This window comes from Ornithorhynchus anatinus, chromosome X5, assembly GCF_004115215.2.
Source record: "Ornithorhynchus anatinus isolate Pmale09 chromosome X5, mOrnAna1.pri.v4, whole genome shotgun sequence".
In the NCBI taxonomy this organism is placed as follows: domain Eukaryota; kingdom Metazoa; phylum Chordata; class Mammalia; order Monotremata; family Ornithorhynchidae; genus Ornithorhynchus; species Ornithorhynchus anatinus.
The window spans coordinates 23,433,600-23,449,260 of NC_041753.1; the positions used below are offsets into that span (position 1 = coordinate 23,433,600).

General features: G+C 44.9%; 2 protein-coding genes and 2 pseudogenes across 2 annotated transcripts; 1 reads left to right on the forward strand and 3 right to left on the reverse strand.

The window, feature by feature from the left end:
- Positions 1,568–2,038, reverse strand: ORNANAV1R-PS3502 (vomeronasal 1 receptor ornAnaV1R-ps3502 pseudogene; annotated as a pseudogene).
- ORNANAV1R-PS3501 (vomeronasal 1 receptor ornAnaV1R-ps3501 pseudogene) lies at positions 7,217–7,411 on the reverse strand (annotated as a pseudogene).
- On the forward strand, positions 7,783–8,880 carry LOC114807876 (vomeronasal type-1 receptor 4-like). Its single transcript, XM_029054635.1, has one exon. It carries the CDS (start codon positions 7,783–7,785, stop codon positions 8,878–8,880), a length of 1,098 nt encoding a protein of 365 aa, XP_028910468.1.
- A 3,451-nt stretch (positions 8,881–12,331) lies between these two features.
- ORNANAV1R3141 (vomeronasal 1 receptor ornAnaV1R3141) lies at positions 12,332–13,261 on the reverse strand. Its single transcript, NM_001253533.1, has one exon. It carries the CDS (start codon positions 13,259–13,261, stop codon positions 12,332–12,334), a length of 930 nt encoding a protein of 309 aa, NP_001240462.1.
- Positions 13,262–15,661: the final 2,400 nt, after the last annotated feature.

Consider the following 15,661-nt stretch of genomic DNA (forward strand, 5'->3'; position numbering starts at 1 on the left):
CTTTTGGGCATGGCTAAGGAGGAAGAAAGATGTGTTACCCTAAAAAGGATGGGGAAGAGAATAGAGGTGTGGTATTTTGTCTACTTTGCCAGCTCCTCGAGGACAGGTATCGAGTATTCTAATAATAATAATAATGTTGGTATTTGTTAAGTGCTTACTATGTGCAGAGCACTGTTCTAAGCGCTGGGGTAGATGCAGGGTAATCAGGTTGTCCCACGTGAGGCTCACAGTCTTCATCCTCATTTTACAGATGAGGGAACTGAGGCACAAAGAAGTGAAGTGACTTGCCCACAGTCACACAGCTGACAAGTGGCAGAGCCAGGATTCGAACACATGACCTCTGACTCCCAAGACCGGGCTCTTTCCACGGAGCCACGCTGCTTCTCATTGCACTCTCCCAACTGTTTAGTGCAGTGTCCTGTCCATAGTAAGAGTTCAGTAAATACCCTTGATTGATTACTGTGTACTGTCTTCAAGGTTAAAGTGCGGGCTTCCTGGGAGCTGGGAGGGATGGTGGAATGGGCCAGTCAGGGCTTGGCTCTTTCCCTGACTGGAGGCTGACTGGAACTTAGTGCTAAGAGGGAGAAAATCTTCTGCATAGGATAACTTTTACCAAACCCTCATTGTTCACTTACTCAATAATTAACACTGATAGATTGTTTGCTAAATAATAATAATGTTGGTATTTGTTAAGCGCTTACTATGTGCCAAGCACTGTTCTAAGCGCTGGGGTAGATACAAGGTAATCAGGTTGTCCCACGTAGAACTCACAATCTTCATCCCCATTTTACATATGAGATAACTGAGGCACAGAGAAGTTAAGTGACTTGCCCAAGGTCACACAGCTGACAAACAGAGCCGAGTTAGAACCCATGACCTCTGATTCCCAAGCCCGGGCTCTTTCCACTGAGCCACGCTGTTTGCTGAAGAGGCAGCAGCACTATTTTGCAGCACTCAGTGTGTCTCCCCAATCCATCAATCAATCAATCAGTGGTATTTATTATGCACTTTTTATGTGTGGAGTGCTGTACTAAGTTCCTGGGAGAACAATACAGCAGAATTAGCAGACGAATTCACTGCCCGTAATGAGCTTACAGTCTAGGGGGGAGACATATACTAATATAAATATATAAGTGATGGTCTATCAGGTATGAAGGGGAAGGGAGTGCTAGGCCAGAGGCAGACCTTGGACAAGGAGTCATCAGCAAGATAGTTGATATCGAGGTTCAGAGTAGGTTGGTGTTAGAGGAGCGAACTGAATGTGCATAATCACATTTAGCACGTGTCAAACACTACACTGTGCACTGGGAAAGTTATGAGAAAATCACATTGGACATAGTCACTGTCCCACATGGGGCTCACAGTCTAAGGGAAAGAGATAAAACATATTTAATCTCTATTTTACAGATGAGAAAATGGTGAAATTTAAGTGACTTGCCCAAGGTCACACAGCAGGCAGGTGGCAGAGCTGGGATTTGAACCCAAGTCTTCTGACTTTTGGGCCTGTGCTCATTCTATTAGGCCTGGCTGCTCCTCTGAGATGCAGCTGTAGAGCCTCCCTAAATGTCTGGGAGGACTGCACCCTTCGGGAAGGTGAGTTTTTGAGTTTTCTCATTCTCCTATCCCCATGAATAATCAGGATTGGACTAAAAATGGAAAAAATGAATGACCAAACCATGTGACAGTTCACCAACAGAGAAAACTTTCCTTTCGTGTTTAATAGGACCTTCACCATGATTACCTGTCTCCCACAGAGGAGGACATAGAGAGTCATCAAGGCAATGAATCTCTTGGCTGCTCTGACCTCAGTCATCACCCCAGGAGAGCGGCCGGGCCCGTGAAGGTGCTTGACCATCCTGTGGTGTCTTTGCAGGACAAACACCATGTAGCCACTGGACAGACACATGAGCCCCACAAAAAGCAGGTCCCAGATACAGTACACAGCTACATTTATCAGAGAAGTTTGTACACTGACAGCAGTTATAGAACAGTATTTAAGATCGTATAGGATTTGGGTGTTAGTATTCCTTGGGGCCGCTGTATATGGGACTTCTTCACCTGGACTTTCCTAGGCCAGATCCCCATAGCTTCTCCATCAGAGTTGCAGTGGTATTTGTTAAGCACCTATGTGTCAAGCACTGTTCTAAGCCCTGGGGTAGATACAAGATAATCAGTTTAGGCACAGTCTCTGTCCCATATGGAGCTCCCAATCTAAGTAGGAGGGAGAAAATATATTGAATCCCCATTTTGCAGATGAGGAAACGGACGAGCAGAGAAGTGACGAGATTTGCCCAAGTTCACACAGCAGGCAAATGGCAGAGACATTTATCCCAAATCCTCATCCTTGCCCTCAGGCCCTGTTTCTGAACTACTAGTGCCTCAACCTCCAGTGATATCACCTAGGCAAAGGCCAGTGAATAGTGCTCTTTCCCTGACGTTATTCCACTAAATCAGACAGCAATTTGGATCCTGTGGATTCACAAATGTTCTGTAGCTTCCTCCCCTCTTTCCCTGGTCTTCCTCCATGACTGCCTGCTCGTAACAAAAATGATAATAATCAATTAAATTTATTGAGCACTTACCGTGTGCCAAGCTCTGTACTAAGCGCTTGGGAGAGTACAATAAAACATTATAAGACACATTCCCTTCCCACAGTGAGCTTACAGTACAAAGGAGGAGACAGACACTAATATAAATGAATAAATTATGGATATGTGCCTAAGTGCTGTGGGGCTGAGGATGAAGGGAGAAAAAAGGGAGCAAATTAGGGCAAAACAGAGGGAAGTGGGGAAAAAAGGAAATGAGGGCTTGGTTAAAGAAAGCCCCTTGGAGGAGATGTGCCTTCAATAAGGCTTTGAAGATGGGAAGAGTAATTTTCTGTTAGATATGAAGAGGGAGGGCATCCTAGGCCAAAGGCAGAATGTGGGCAAAAGGTCCATTGGCAAGATAGTTGAGATTGAGGTACAGTAAGTAGGTTGGCATTAGAAGAATGAAGTGTGAGGGCTGGGTTGTAGTCCGACAGCCAGGTGAGGTAGGAGGGGGCAAGGTGATTGAGTGCTTTAAAGCCAGTGGAAAGGGGTTTTGATGTGGAGGTAGATGGGCAACTGCTGGAGGTTCTTGAAGAGTGGAGAAACAGGGACTGAATGTTTTTGTAGAAAAATGATCTGGGCAGCAGAGTGAAATATGGACTGAAGTGGGGAAAGACAGGGAGTGGGGAGATCAGCAAGGAGGCTGGTAGCAATCACTGAAGTGGGATAAGATAAATATTTGGATTAACATCATAGCAGTTTAGAAGGAGAGAAAAGGGAAGATTTTAGCCATGTTGTGAAGATTGAACTGAGGATTTACTGATAGGTTGATATTTGAGTTGAATGAGAGAGATTAGTCAAAGATAATGCCTTTGGGGTTTGTGAGACAGGAAGGATGGCAGTGCTGCCTACAGTGATGGGTTGTGGGAGGACAGGGTTTGAGTGGGAAAATAAGGAGTTCTCTTTTGGACATGTTAAGTTGGAGGTGATGATGGGACATCCAAGTAGAGATGTATTGAAATCAGGGGGAAATGTGAGACTGCAGAGAGGGAAGGAGAGAGATCAAGGCTGGAGATGTAGATTTGGGAGTCATCCACAAAGAGATGGTAGTTGAAGCCATGATAGTAAATGAGTTCTCCAAGAGAGTATGTGTAATAATACTACTACTACTAACACTAATAATAATAATAATAATTTTGGTATTTGAATCTATGCTATGTCCTGGGACAGGTACAATAAATTCAGTTCGGGCCCAGTCCCTTTCACCTGGCCTCCCAGCCTAAGGGAGAGGAGAGAGCAAATATTAATCTCCATTTTACAAATGGAGTAACTGAAGCACAGAGAAGTTGCATGACTTTCTAAATGGCACAAAGCAGGCAGACACATAATTACATTCCAGGTGTTCTGATTGTGCTCTTTCCACTAGGGAACCCTGCTGTCTTCTATAAACAATTTCCTGACAAAGAGAAAAGTTATGATGCACATCTTACAGGAACATCCACTCCAGTAATTTAGATGCTGGATTTCAACCTCAAAGAGATCTGGCCTGTCCACTGCAAAACCCATCTGTCTCCATAATGTCTCCAGATCTGGCTCCTCAGGAATATCTAATTCATCTGTTCATTTCCTTCTGAGCAGCTATACCAGGGCAAGGCACACATGAGTCACATGCTATTGCTAATATGACCATTTTCCTGGAAACACAGAGCTGAATGAGCTGTTTCTATTTACTTCTGGAACTATAGCACAAAGACAGAGACAAACTCCAGCTCTGGGCACCCAGAACTTTGGACTCAGCGATTTGTTAATTACTCCATTCATTTATTGTATCACTAATTCAAATTGTGGAAGGTTTGGCAGTTTGGAGAGAAGTTTGGAATTTCCATTCAGTTGTCTCAGACTCCCCCAGCGGAGAGTGTTATGGCAGTGGCAAGTGACACGGTAATTGCTGTGCTAGAGGGAGATGAGCTGAACCTGTCTTGTCCCTATAACTGCTGCCCCGGCCAGGACCGTCCACATCCACAGAAAGGCTGTGTCCACTGACTCCCAGAGAGGCAGAAGTAGAGACAAGCCCAGGTGAGTGTCTGCTTATGTGTCCACGCTGATGGGGGGAGAGGATGTAGAAACAGCAGAAGATGTAGTTGAGGCTAAGAAATCCAGGACTGAGAAATGGGCTGATGTAATGGGGAAGTTTCTTAATGGAATCTCAGAGCAGCTGGGTCCTCCCCTGCTCTCAGTTCTGCAAGGGGTCATTGGTGAGACAGACAAGACTGAGGTACAGTGAGTAGGATGGTACTGAAGAAGTGAAGTGTGCTGGCTGGGTTGTAGCAGGGAATCAGTGAGGTAGGTTAGGCCAGGGTGAGCAGATTGATTGGTTTAAAAAGCCAATGCTAAGGCGTTTCTGTTTGATATGGAGGTGGATGGGCAACTATTGGAGGTTTTTGAGGAATGGGGAGATGTGAACTGAATTTTTTATTAGAAAAATGACCTGTGCAGCAGAGTGAAGTAAGGCCTGAAGTGGGGAGAGAAAGGAAGGGGGAGGCCATCGAGGAGTCAGATGCTGTAGTCAATAAGTGATATGATAAGGGCTTGGATCAGTAGCATAGTAGCAGTTTGGGTGGAGAGGAAAGGGAGGATTTTAGTGATGTTGTCAGAGTAGAATAGGCAGAATTTGGTAATAGATTGAATATGTGGAATGAATCTGAGTCATGAGTTGAGAATAATACCAGGGTTACAGGCTTGTGAGATGGGGAGGATAGTGGTGTTGTCTGCATTGATGGAAAAGACAAGGGGAGGACAGGATTTAGCTGGGAATATGAGGAGTTTTGTTCTTGTGGAGAAGAAAAACACAAAAATGAATTATTGATAGGCCGAAGAAAGGAAAAGTTAGTTCTTAAGTAGAAGGGTATGTCAGATACATTCATAACTTTACCCTTTTCATAGTATTTGTTGTGTTTACTGTGTGTCAAGCACTGTTCTTGGTCCTGGGGTAGATGAAAGTTAATCAGGTCAGGCACAGTCCCTGTCCCACATGGACCTTGCAATCTAAGTAGGAGGGAGAACAGGAATTGAATCCCCAGTTTAAATTTGTGGAAACTGAGGCAAATAGCTGACAACTGACTTGTCCGAGGTCACACAGTAGGCAAGTGGCAGATCTAGGATTAGAACCCAAGTCCTCTGAATCTTGGGTCCATGCTCTTTCTTCTAGGCTATTGTGCTTCTTCCCTTTTTTAATGGAGGCAAATTCTAAGAATGTTTGCCTTTCCACAATTTTCATTTCATTTTTTTGTCATTATCTCAATGCAAAATCCTCTCTGTCCTTGAATTCGATTCTCAATCTGTTGCACTTACAGTTCTGACTTTCCTCTTGAATCATAACTCTGCTTGTAACCATCCAATGATCAAAATACTAGTTGAATAATTTGATAATACCTAATGGGGCTGCTTCTTAAGGGCAGGGAATGTGTCGACCCATTCTGTGGCTACCAACTCTCCCACAAAGCTCTACACACAGTAAGCACTCAGTGAATACCTTTGATTGATTGACTGTGGCTCCACTCTGGACTGCCTTTTCCTTTTCTTAGATCCCTTACCTCTTCCCCTCTCCCCTCTCCCCTCCTAAAGATAAATGCACCAACTCTTTTTTCCTTTACTTCTGTCTTCAAACTTTGATTCTTTATCTCGTCCTACAAGTCTCTCCTCTATTGAAAAGCCTTTTCTGAATCCCACAGTTCCCTCTAGCTAATGCCCTACTCCCTGCTCCAATTCCTATCCATACACCTTCTCTTCTGCTCCACCATCTTTCTTCTTGACCTACTACAATCATGTTTCCACCCATGCCATCCCACTGAGGCACACTTTCCAAAGTCATCACTGACCTCATAGCCAAATCCACTGGTTTTCTGCCCTAACGTAATACTCCTTGATTTGTCTGCTGCCATTCACAGTGGGAGCCATCAGGTTTCCTTGGGTCATGAGCTGATCTTGATTTGGCTGACATTTTATTCCCCTGGTTCTCCTCCTGCCTTTCTGACCTCTCCTTCTCTAGTGGTTAGTGAATATGACTGATTGATTTGTGGCCCAAGCAATATTTTGGTAAGATGAGCTAGGCAGTAAATAAATATATATATATAGAGATATATATAGATATAGGCTGAAGAGAGGAGATGTTGGGGTAAAGAAAACCTTTGAAGAGACAGTTATAATAGTTGAACTATGTTATATAACTGCTTGAATGAGGATGGTGGCTTTTTGAGTAAAATTTAACAGTTCATTGAATGTGAGAGCTGGAAGCCAGTGAACTGTCAAGGATAATGTTGAGGTCATATGCTTGTGGACAGGAAGGATGGTGATGGTGTCAACAAAGATGGGAAAGTTAGGAGGAAAAATTGGTTTCCTGGAAATTTCCTGGAGACTAGGCAATGTAAAATCAATAGCAAGAGAGAGGTAGATTAGGGAGTGATCCACACAGAGGAGGAGGCTGAATCAATGTGAGCAGATGATCTCCCCAAGAAAATGAGAGAAGAAAAAGAACAGAGGGCCCAGAACAGAGCTTTGTGGTATACTCACAGCTAGTGGATAAGTGACAGAACTGGAAGCTATGAAGAAAACTGAGAAAGAGCGAAAAGAAGTAGGAGAAGCAGGCAACTACTCTGTCAGTGACACCAATGGTATCATTCCCTGGAGGTCTCAAGATCACAAAGAGACCCACATAAATACTATGTCTTCAGGCCTTTTCAAGTCACTGTGGGGGCTCTCTGAGTGAGCAGTGTCACTGTGTTGGCCATGGTCAGGTGGGTAAGGATCAGGTCAGTGAGCTTCCTGTGATGAGGCTGGGGAATGAAAACAGCCCCAAAAGTCCTTGTCTTTCCCTCAAAGAGGGGAGTTTCTTCAGATACAGAAGGCACATATAAGATAATTAACCAGGGACCACTTGTGGTCTGGGAAAAGATGACTGGATCAATCAATCAATTAATCAGTGGTATTAATTGAGTGCTTACTGTGTGCAAAACACTGTACTCAGCGCTAGGGAAAGTACTGAGACATCACCTATGACCTCAATAACTGCAGAAATCATTCTAGTTAGACCTTCAACCAAAGGGAGTGGGATCCTAGGAAATTTTGTGGAAGGGTGGACAGAGAATGTCTGAACCTGGTTTCATTGTTTCCCAACTGCCATCATGTGAATGACAGGTCCTTTCTTGCTTCTCCTTAGGGTGCTCGGTCCTCTTCCGATGCTGCAGGAAATGAGATGATGCGCTTGGAAGAGTTGCTCGTTGTAATAGTTTCTTTCATGCAGACTGGGATGGGGCTACTGGGAAATGCAGCGTTACTCATGGTGTACTTTGGAATTTTCATTTCCCAGCCCCATCACAGGAAGCCCACTGACCTGATCCTCACCCACCTGACCGTGGCCAACACAGTGACACTGCTCACTCAGGGAGCCCCCACAGTGATTTTTGCCACCGGCTTAGAGAATAAATTAGAAGATGTTGGGTGTCATATCCTAAGCTACTTCAGGAGAGTGACACGAGGCTTGTCCATCTGTATTACGTGTCTCCTGAGCGTATTCCAGGCCATCACCATCAGTCCCAGCACCTCCTGCTGGGCCTGGCTCAAACCCAAGGCCACTGGCTACGTCATTCCTTCCTTAATTTTCTTTTGGATCCTCCACCTCTCAATGTACATGAATATACTAACTGCAACAGTACCCATCTACAATGTCACTAGTACAGTTAATCGTTTAAATATGAAGTACTGTTCTGATATGTTCTCGAAGAAATATTTGACTAATGTAGCATTCGTAAGTGTGATAACTCTCAGGGATGTTTTCTTTGTGTTCCTCATGAGCTGGGCCAGTGGTTACATGGTGTTTGTGCTCTACCGACACCAAAAACAAGTTCAACACATCCACAGCACCAGCCTCTCCCCCAAATCCTCCCCCGAGACCCAAGCCACCCACACTATCCTGCTCCTGGTCACCTGCTTCGTTACCTTTTACTGTACCAACTGCATCATTATCCTGACATCAACACTGGTTGAAGATAAAAACTTCAGGATGATGGATGCTATGACTAATCTGAGTGCTTTTTACCCAGCCCTCTGCCCCTGGGTGCTAATCAAAAATGATCCCCGAGTTCCCAGGCCTCAGTGTTTCCTTGGCAATGTGAGAAGTTCCTCTACACCCCTGGATCTCAGTGGTGAACAACAGATCAGCTCTTTGCCCATTTCTTTTCCAGAGGCCCACTATGAGGCATCCTGTCAGAAGGAAGTAGAACTTTATGGGAACATGCTACCCCAGAAGACCACACTCTCTTTGCAAGAGTACGGTGACTGTTGGAAACTAGGGTAGCGAACCTGAGAGACTTGGTTCTCCTCTCTCTGACTCCACATCTGGAATGAAACGTTTCCCCTAATCTCATGGTTTGTTTTTGGACTCAAATCAATCAATCAATGGCTTTTATTGAGCACTCAGTGCAGAGGAATGTACTAAGCACTTAGGAGAATACAGTACAACAGAGTTAGTAGACATGTCCACAAAGAGCTTACAGTCTAGTGGGGGAGACATACATTAAAATGAATTATGGATATTTACATAAGTGCTGTGAACCTGAGGGTAGGGTGAATATCAAATGGTTAAAGGGTATAAACTCCATTACCTCAGTGAAGACAATACTATTCTGAGCACCAAGTGGAACGATCATGCATTCTCTTTATCATCCTCCATCTAATCTTCCTGGGAGGGAATTTGATATGGACCCATTCTCAATAACAGCATGAGTCAGTATGATCTATTGGAAAGAACATGGTCCTGGGAATCAGAGGTCCTCGGTTCTAATCCCAGCTCTACCACTTGTCTGCTGTGAGAACTTGAGCAAGTTATTAAACTTCTTTGTGCCTCAGTTACCTCAGTAAAATGGGCATTCAGTCCTCCTCCCTCCAACTTAGACTTTGAGCTTTATGTGGGGCAGGGTCTGTGTCCAGGCTGATTATCTTGTATCTACCCCGGTGCTTACTACAATGCCTGGCACATGGAAAGCACACTTATAAAGTATCATAAAAGTCAGGAAAGTAGAGCCAGGATCAATGAAGACACTAATTAGTATTCTGAATATTCTGAGCACGAGGTAGAGTGAACAGTCTTCCCCTCTTCAAAGCCCTACTGAGGCTTCACCTCCTCCAGGAGGCCTTCCCAGACTGAACCTTCCCTTTCCCTTTGCTCCTCCTCCCCTTCCCATTGCCCCTACTTCCTCCCTCTCCTCTACCCCCTTCCCCTCCCCACAGCGCTTGTGCATATTTTTACACATTTATTACTCTATTTTATCAATGGTGTGTATATAGCTATGATTCTATTTATCTATTTTGATGGTATTGATGCCTGTCTAAATGTTTTGGGTTTTTTTGTTGTCTGTCTCCCCCTTCTAGACTGTGAGCCCATGGTTGGGTAGGTTTGTCTCTGCTGCCGAATTGTACTTTCCAAGTATTTAATACAGTGCTCTGCACACAGTAAGCACTCAATAAATATGATTGAATGAATGTGTCCTCTTAGGACAGCCTCCATCTAATCTTTCCAGGGGTAGATTTAATATAAAATCATTCTTAACAGGAGCCAAACAGCAGCAGGATTAGCTCCTCTTCCACTTCTTCAACTGTAATCTCATCAGAAGAAGATAAAGGTTATGAATAAAAACTGGGCCCATTGAGGTAAACTGTGCTCTTGAGGAAATGCTAATAGAAAGATGGAAAAAGTTTCAAATTCAATCAGTAATCCTAAATGTTGTGCCAATTACTATAATACAATTCTGTGGATTTGCCTGCCAGTGATATGTCTCTGTTGTACTCTCCCAAGCACTTAGTAGAGTGTTCTGTACATAGTAAGTGCTGAATAAATATTGACTGGTTGACTGATAGGTGTTTCTGTACATTCAGTTGTTAGTTCAGCTGTTTCATCCTGATATGTTTGTCCTGCTTCCTCCTCTTGCCTTGCTTTTCTCCTCCTCTCACTTTGTAAATAATTAAACCTTAAAGTCCTTGAGGACAAGCAACGGGCTACTTTTTTCTATGGTATTCTCTCTTAGATTTTCAAAAGTGCCCAATACCTAATAGGTGCTCAATGAACACCATTGATCAACTGATTACATTTCTACATGAAGAGATGGAAAAGATGGATGAAGTATCAGAAAAGCCATTTTTGCCTTGCAAATGATTCAGATTTTTCCCAAACATCACAGGGTCATTGGTTATTCTCTGTCACTACCCAGTTACTGGAGCCACTTAATTCTCCCAACCAGCATGGGAATTAGCTGTCATTCTCTTATCTAACCTATTCCTGTGTCTGGAAAAAAACAAACTGCTTTTCCAAAGGGCTTTAAAAATGACCCAAGCAGCTGAGTGAAGTAGGGACTGGAGTGGGGAGATACAGGTGGCAAGGAGTTCTGAATGGTTATTACCTCAGCTTCCTGGGCAATGATCAATCCTAGTGCCTTTGGTTTTTCTTTTGTTGTCCCTTTTTCTCTAGTTGTTTTTTTGCTTCCTTAAACCATGCACTAGTTTGAAGCCTGTCAATGGTCTGTAGCCCTCTCAATCGCATCTACCACTCCTCCTACCCCTTGTTCACATCTTCCACCTGGTCTGGAACTTCCTCTGTCTTCCTATAAACAGACTGCCACTCTCCCCATCTTCAAAGCCTTATTAGAATAACATTTCCAAGAAGCCCTCCCCAACTAAGCCCTCATTTCACCATCTCTTGCTTACTTCTGCATCACTTATGCACTTGGATCTGTACCCTCTAAGCACTTGATATGCACTCTGCCCTCAGCCCCTCCAAAATTATGATGCTAATAATAATAATAATTATAATAATAATGGCATTTATTAAGTGCTTACTATGTGCCAAGCACTATTCTAAGCGCTGGGGGGAAACAGGGTCATCAGGTTGTCCCACGTGGGGCTCACAGTCATAATCCCCACTTTACAGATGAGGTAACTGAGGGACAGAGAAGTGAAGTGACTTGTCCAAAGTCACACATCTGACAACTGGCAGCGCTGGGATTAGAACCCATGACCTCTGACTCCCAAGCCTGGACTTCTTCCACTGAGCCACGCTGCTTCTCTTATGCACATAGCCATAGTTTATTTTAAAGTCTATCTCTCCTCTAGATTGTAAGTGCCTTCATCAATCATCCTATCATCAGTGATATTTTCTGAGTGCTTACTATGGGCAGAGCACTGTACTAAACACTTGGAAGTAAACACTCAGTAAATACCAGGATCAATTGAATGATTATGTAAATATTCTTATGCTCCCCTATTTTCCCTATCTCTTTAATCTATTTTAATATCTGTCTCTCCCTGTCGACTTTAGATCCTTGCGGGCAGGGATCACAGCAATCGACTCTGTTGTATTGTACATTTCCAAGCATTAAGTACAGTTCTCTGTGCAGAGTAAGTGCTCAATAAATATTGTTGATCAATTGATTAACTGACAACATGGGACTTGTGAGACTCCTGGTTGGGCCTGGACCATTGGCTGCAGTAGCTGAGAGAAGCAGGCAGCAGCCACCTTCATGGTCCATCAGCCCCAGAACGGGCCTCTTCCAGGCAGATGATGGGAAATTCTAGGCTGGCTGGAACTGGGCAAAGGGAAAGGCTCCTGAGATGCTCAGGGAAGCACTGTGGGCTCTTCTATGTCAGCATCAATGGCCCTTGTTGACGGAGTCCTCAACTCTGGTTCAGAGCTGCCCCGAGTGGAACTTCTGCTCATCCAAAGGATTCTGGGTGAGGGCAGGGCCTTCCCTGGAACCCTATGAAGGATCTGTGTGGGTAACAGATGACTCCTTTTTCCAGAATGTCTTTATTCTCCTGTCACTGTGAATCAGCAAGAACGGACTAATGAAAGAGAAGGTGAATGACAGCACTTCATGACTTCTCAGCAGCAGATAAGGCTTTTCTTTCATATGTATTATGATACTCAGCATGATGGACTGTCGTCCATAGAGGAGGACATAGAGAGTCACCAATGCAATGACCCTCTTGGCTGCTCTGACCTCGGGCATCGCCCCGGGGGGGCGGTCTGGCCGATGAAGGTGCTGGACCTGCCGGTGGTGTCTGCGCAGGACGAAGACCATGTAGCTGCTGGTCACACTCATGAGCCCCACAAAGAACAGATCTCGGACAGAGAAGATGACTGCGATTACCATGTTGATTTCTGCACTATAACTGACTTTTGTGCAGTATTTGAGATCCAACATGATTTGAACACTGTTGCTGTTCTGAGGACCTGTCATGTTCATCAGGGTATCAAACTCTATGAGCAGATTGAGGAACCAGGAGAGGAGGCAGCAGGGGATGATGCACCTGGGTAATCTGGCTTTGACTCCTGCCCAGCGGGAGGTGCCGGGACTGATGGTGATGGCTTGGAAGACACTCAGGAGGCAGGTGGTGCAGATGGCCAGGCCCCGGGCCACACGATACCAATAATTGAGGATCTTACATCCTGCATCGTCTAGGAAATTTTTCCATCCCCAGGCAGAAATGGTCTCTGGGATTCCGAGGGTGAGCAGAACTATGGTGTTGGCCAAGGCCAGCTGGGTGAGGATCACATCAGAGGAACTGAATTTGGGGCTGACAGAGACCAAGTGAGCATAGAAAAGGAGAAGGAATCCATTCACTGAGACTCCAGTGCTGATCTGTAAAAGAAACAACATCGCAAAAGAGATCTCGGTGGCATCCATTTTCCCGAATATCAGAGGAGACCTCCAGTCTTGCCACCTGTGAGGGATGAGAGATAAAGAGGTGAAGAGAAGAGAAAGAAAAAGGGAGAGAGAGGGAGCAAAAGAGAGAAAGGTCATTGAAAATTGCATATATTTCATTCATTTGATTCCGTCATATTTGTTGAGCACTTACTGTGTGCCGAGCACTGTACAAAGCACTTGGGAGAGTTCAGTATAGCAATGAACAGACACATTCCCACCCAGAATGAGCTTAAGTCACTTTATATCTCTGTACAATGGAGGTTCATTACCTATTCCCCTTACTTCTTAGGCTGTGAGCCCAATGAGGGACAGAGAAAGTGTGTGACCTGATTATTTTGTATATACCCCAGTGCTTAGTACAGTGCTTGGCATATAGTGGGAACTTAACAAATACCACAGCTATTATCAGTGATGATGCTTCCATTGGCACCAACAGGGAAATACAGGACACAGTAGATAGTTGCCACCATCAGGCCCGTACCATAAGGTTCATATACTTGTACTCTGCCCCTTCCCTTATCTGTCATGAGTTTTAATTTCTCCCTCCCTCACTAGACTGTAAGTTCCTGAGGACAGGGATGATATTCACCAACTCTACTGTACTCTCCCTAGTGCTTAGAACAGTGGTATTCACACAGTAAGAGCACAATAAATGGTATTGATTTATTGACCGACTGAAAGAGGGATACATCGCACAGTCTCTCCAACAGTATGGAAAGAGCATGGTCTACTGGAAAGAGTATTGGTTTGGGAGTCTGAAGATCTGGCTTCTCTTTCCAACTCTGACACTTTCCTGCTGTGTGACCTGGGCAATTCAGTTAACTTCTCTGTGCCTCAGTTACCTCATCTGTAAAAGAAGGTTTAAGTGTCTGTTCTCATCCTCCTCCCTTAGACAGTGAGCCCCATTGTAAGGACTTAACGAATAACAATAATAAAAAACATAAGTAACAATTGCTATTATCATTATTATTATTATTATTATTATTAATGGACAACCATTTTACAGATGAGGCAAATGGGGCTCAGAGAAGTGAAGTGATATGGTCACAAACCAGGCTAGTGGAAGAGCTGGGATTAGAACTCAGAGTCTCAGATCCCCAGGCCCATGTGTTTTCCACTAGGTCACACTGCTTCCAGAAGATGTCTCCGCCATCCTCTCCCCTCTCTTCGCTGTTCTTTAAGAAAGGAGCCCAGAAACACGATGGGAGGCAGGGCTTGGCACACAGTGCTTAGTGCAGTGGCTGGCACATGGTGAGTGCTTAACAAATACCATTATTACTATTAATATTATTCTTATTGATAATAAACTGCGATATTCAGTATCACAGAAAGAAAGGATTTCTGAACATACAGAGACGCATCAAGTGCAAAGGATCCTGCTTCTAAGACCTCAACCCAGGGGCAATGAGATCTCTGCCACTATGGAAGCCCTCAGCCTAGGGGTCTTGAGGATATTCTTGAGAATATCCTCCCGCGGTATGATCAGTCCCATTGTTCAGGGCCTTAAGGGCCTGGCCCGGTCCGGGCATTCCCCAGCCAAAAGGTCTTCCACCCAGGCTGTGCTCCTCCCATCCTTCCCCTCTCAGTCCAGCGAGCAGCCAAGTAGGGGCTGAGAGCAGTGCAGGCATCCCCTCGGATGGTCCCCTGGGCCCTGGTGGATTTGGTTGGCCCTTCTTTCCCAGAAGGGTGAGCAGCAGCAGCAGCCACAGGCATCTCCCCCAGCCTTTCTAATCTGCTACTGGTGAGTATTACTTCCAGGGAGCAGCAGCAGCCACAGGCATTTCCCCCAGCCTTTCTAATCTGCTACTGGTTAAGTATTACTTCCAGCTTCCTCTGGACCAGTTACAGTCCCATTGTCTTCTGCTCTTAGAAGACAGCTCTCCCAGACCCCGGTGGGGTGGGAGGGTGTCAACATTTAGATCTTCCCTTGGAGGCAATAGGTCCAGCTCACCTGGGATCTCAGGAAGCGATATGCCTAAGGGCATTTGATTGAATCTGGTGTTTAGTGAGGAGCCAACTGCAGGCTTCAGAGAGGCAGGGCTTTCCTCTGCTGAGAAGCCTCCTCTGCTGAGAAGCCAGAAGCTGGGCCTTGCAGTCACTTTCACCTGTTCTCTGACCTTTTCCTTTTTCTTTTTAGTTTACACTGGTGTTTGTTAAGCATTTGTTCTGAGCCAGGCACTGTACTAGGCACTGAGGTAGAAACAAAGCTGATCGCTTACTATGCCAGGCACAGTCCTGAGCTCTGGTGTGGATCCAAGTTAATTGGGTTGGACACAGTCCCTGTCCCCTAAGGGGCTCACAGTCTTCATCCCCATTTTCCAGATGAGGGAACTGAGGCCCAGAGAGGTGAAGTGACCTCGCCAAGGTCAAACAGCAACA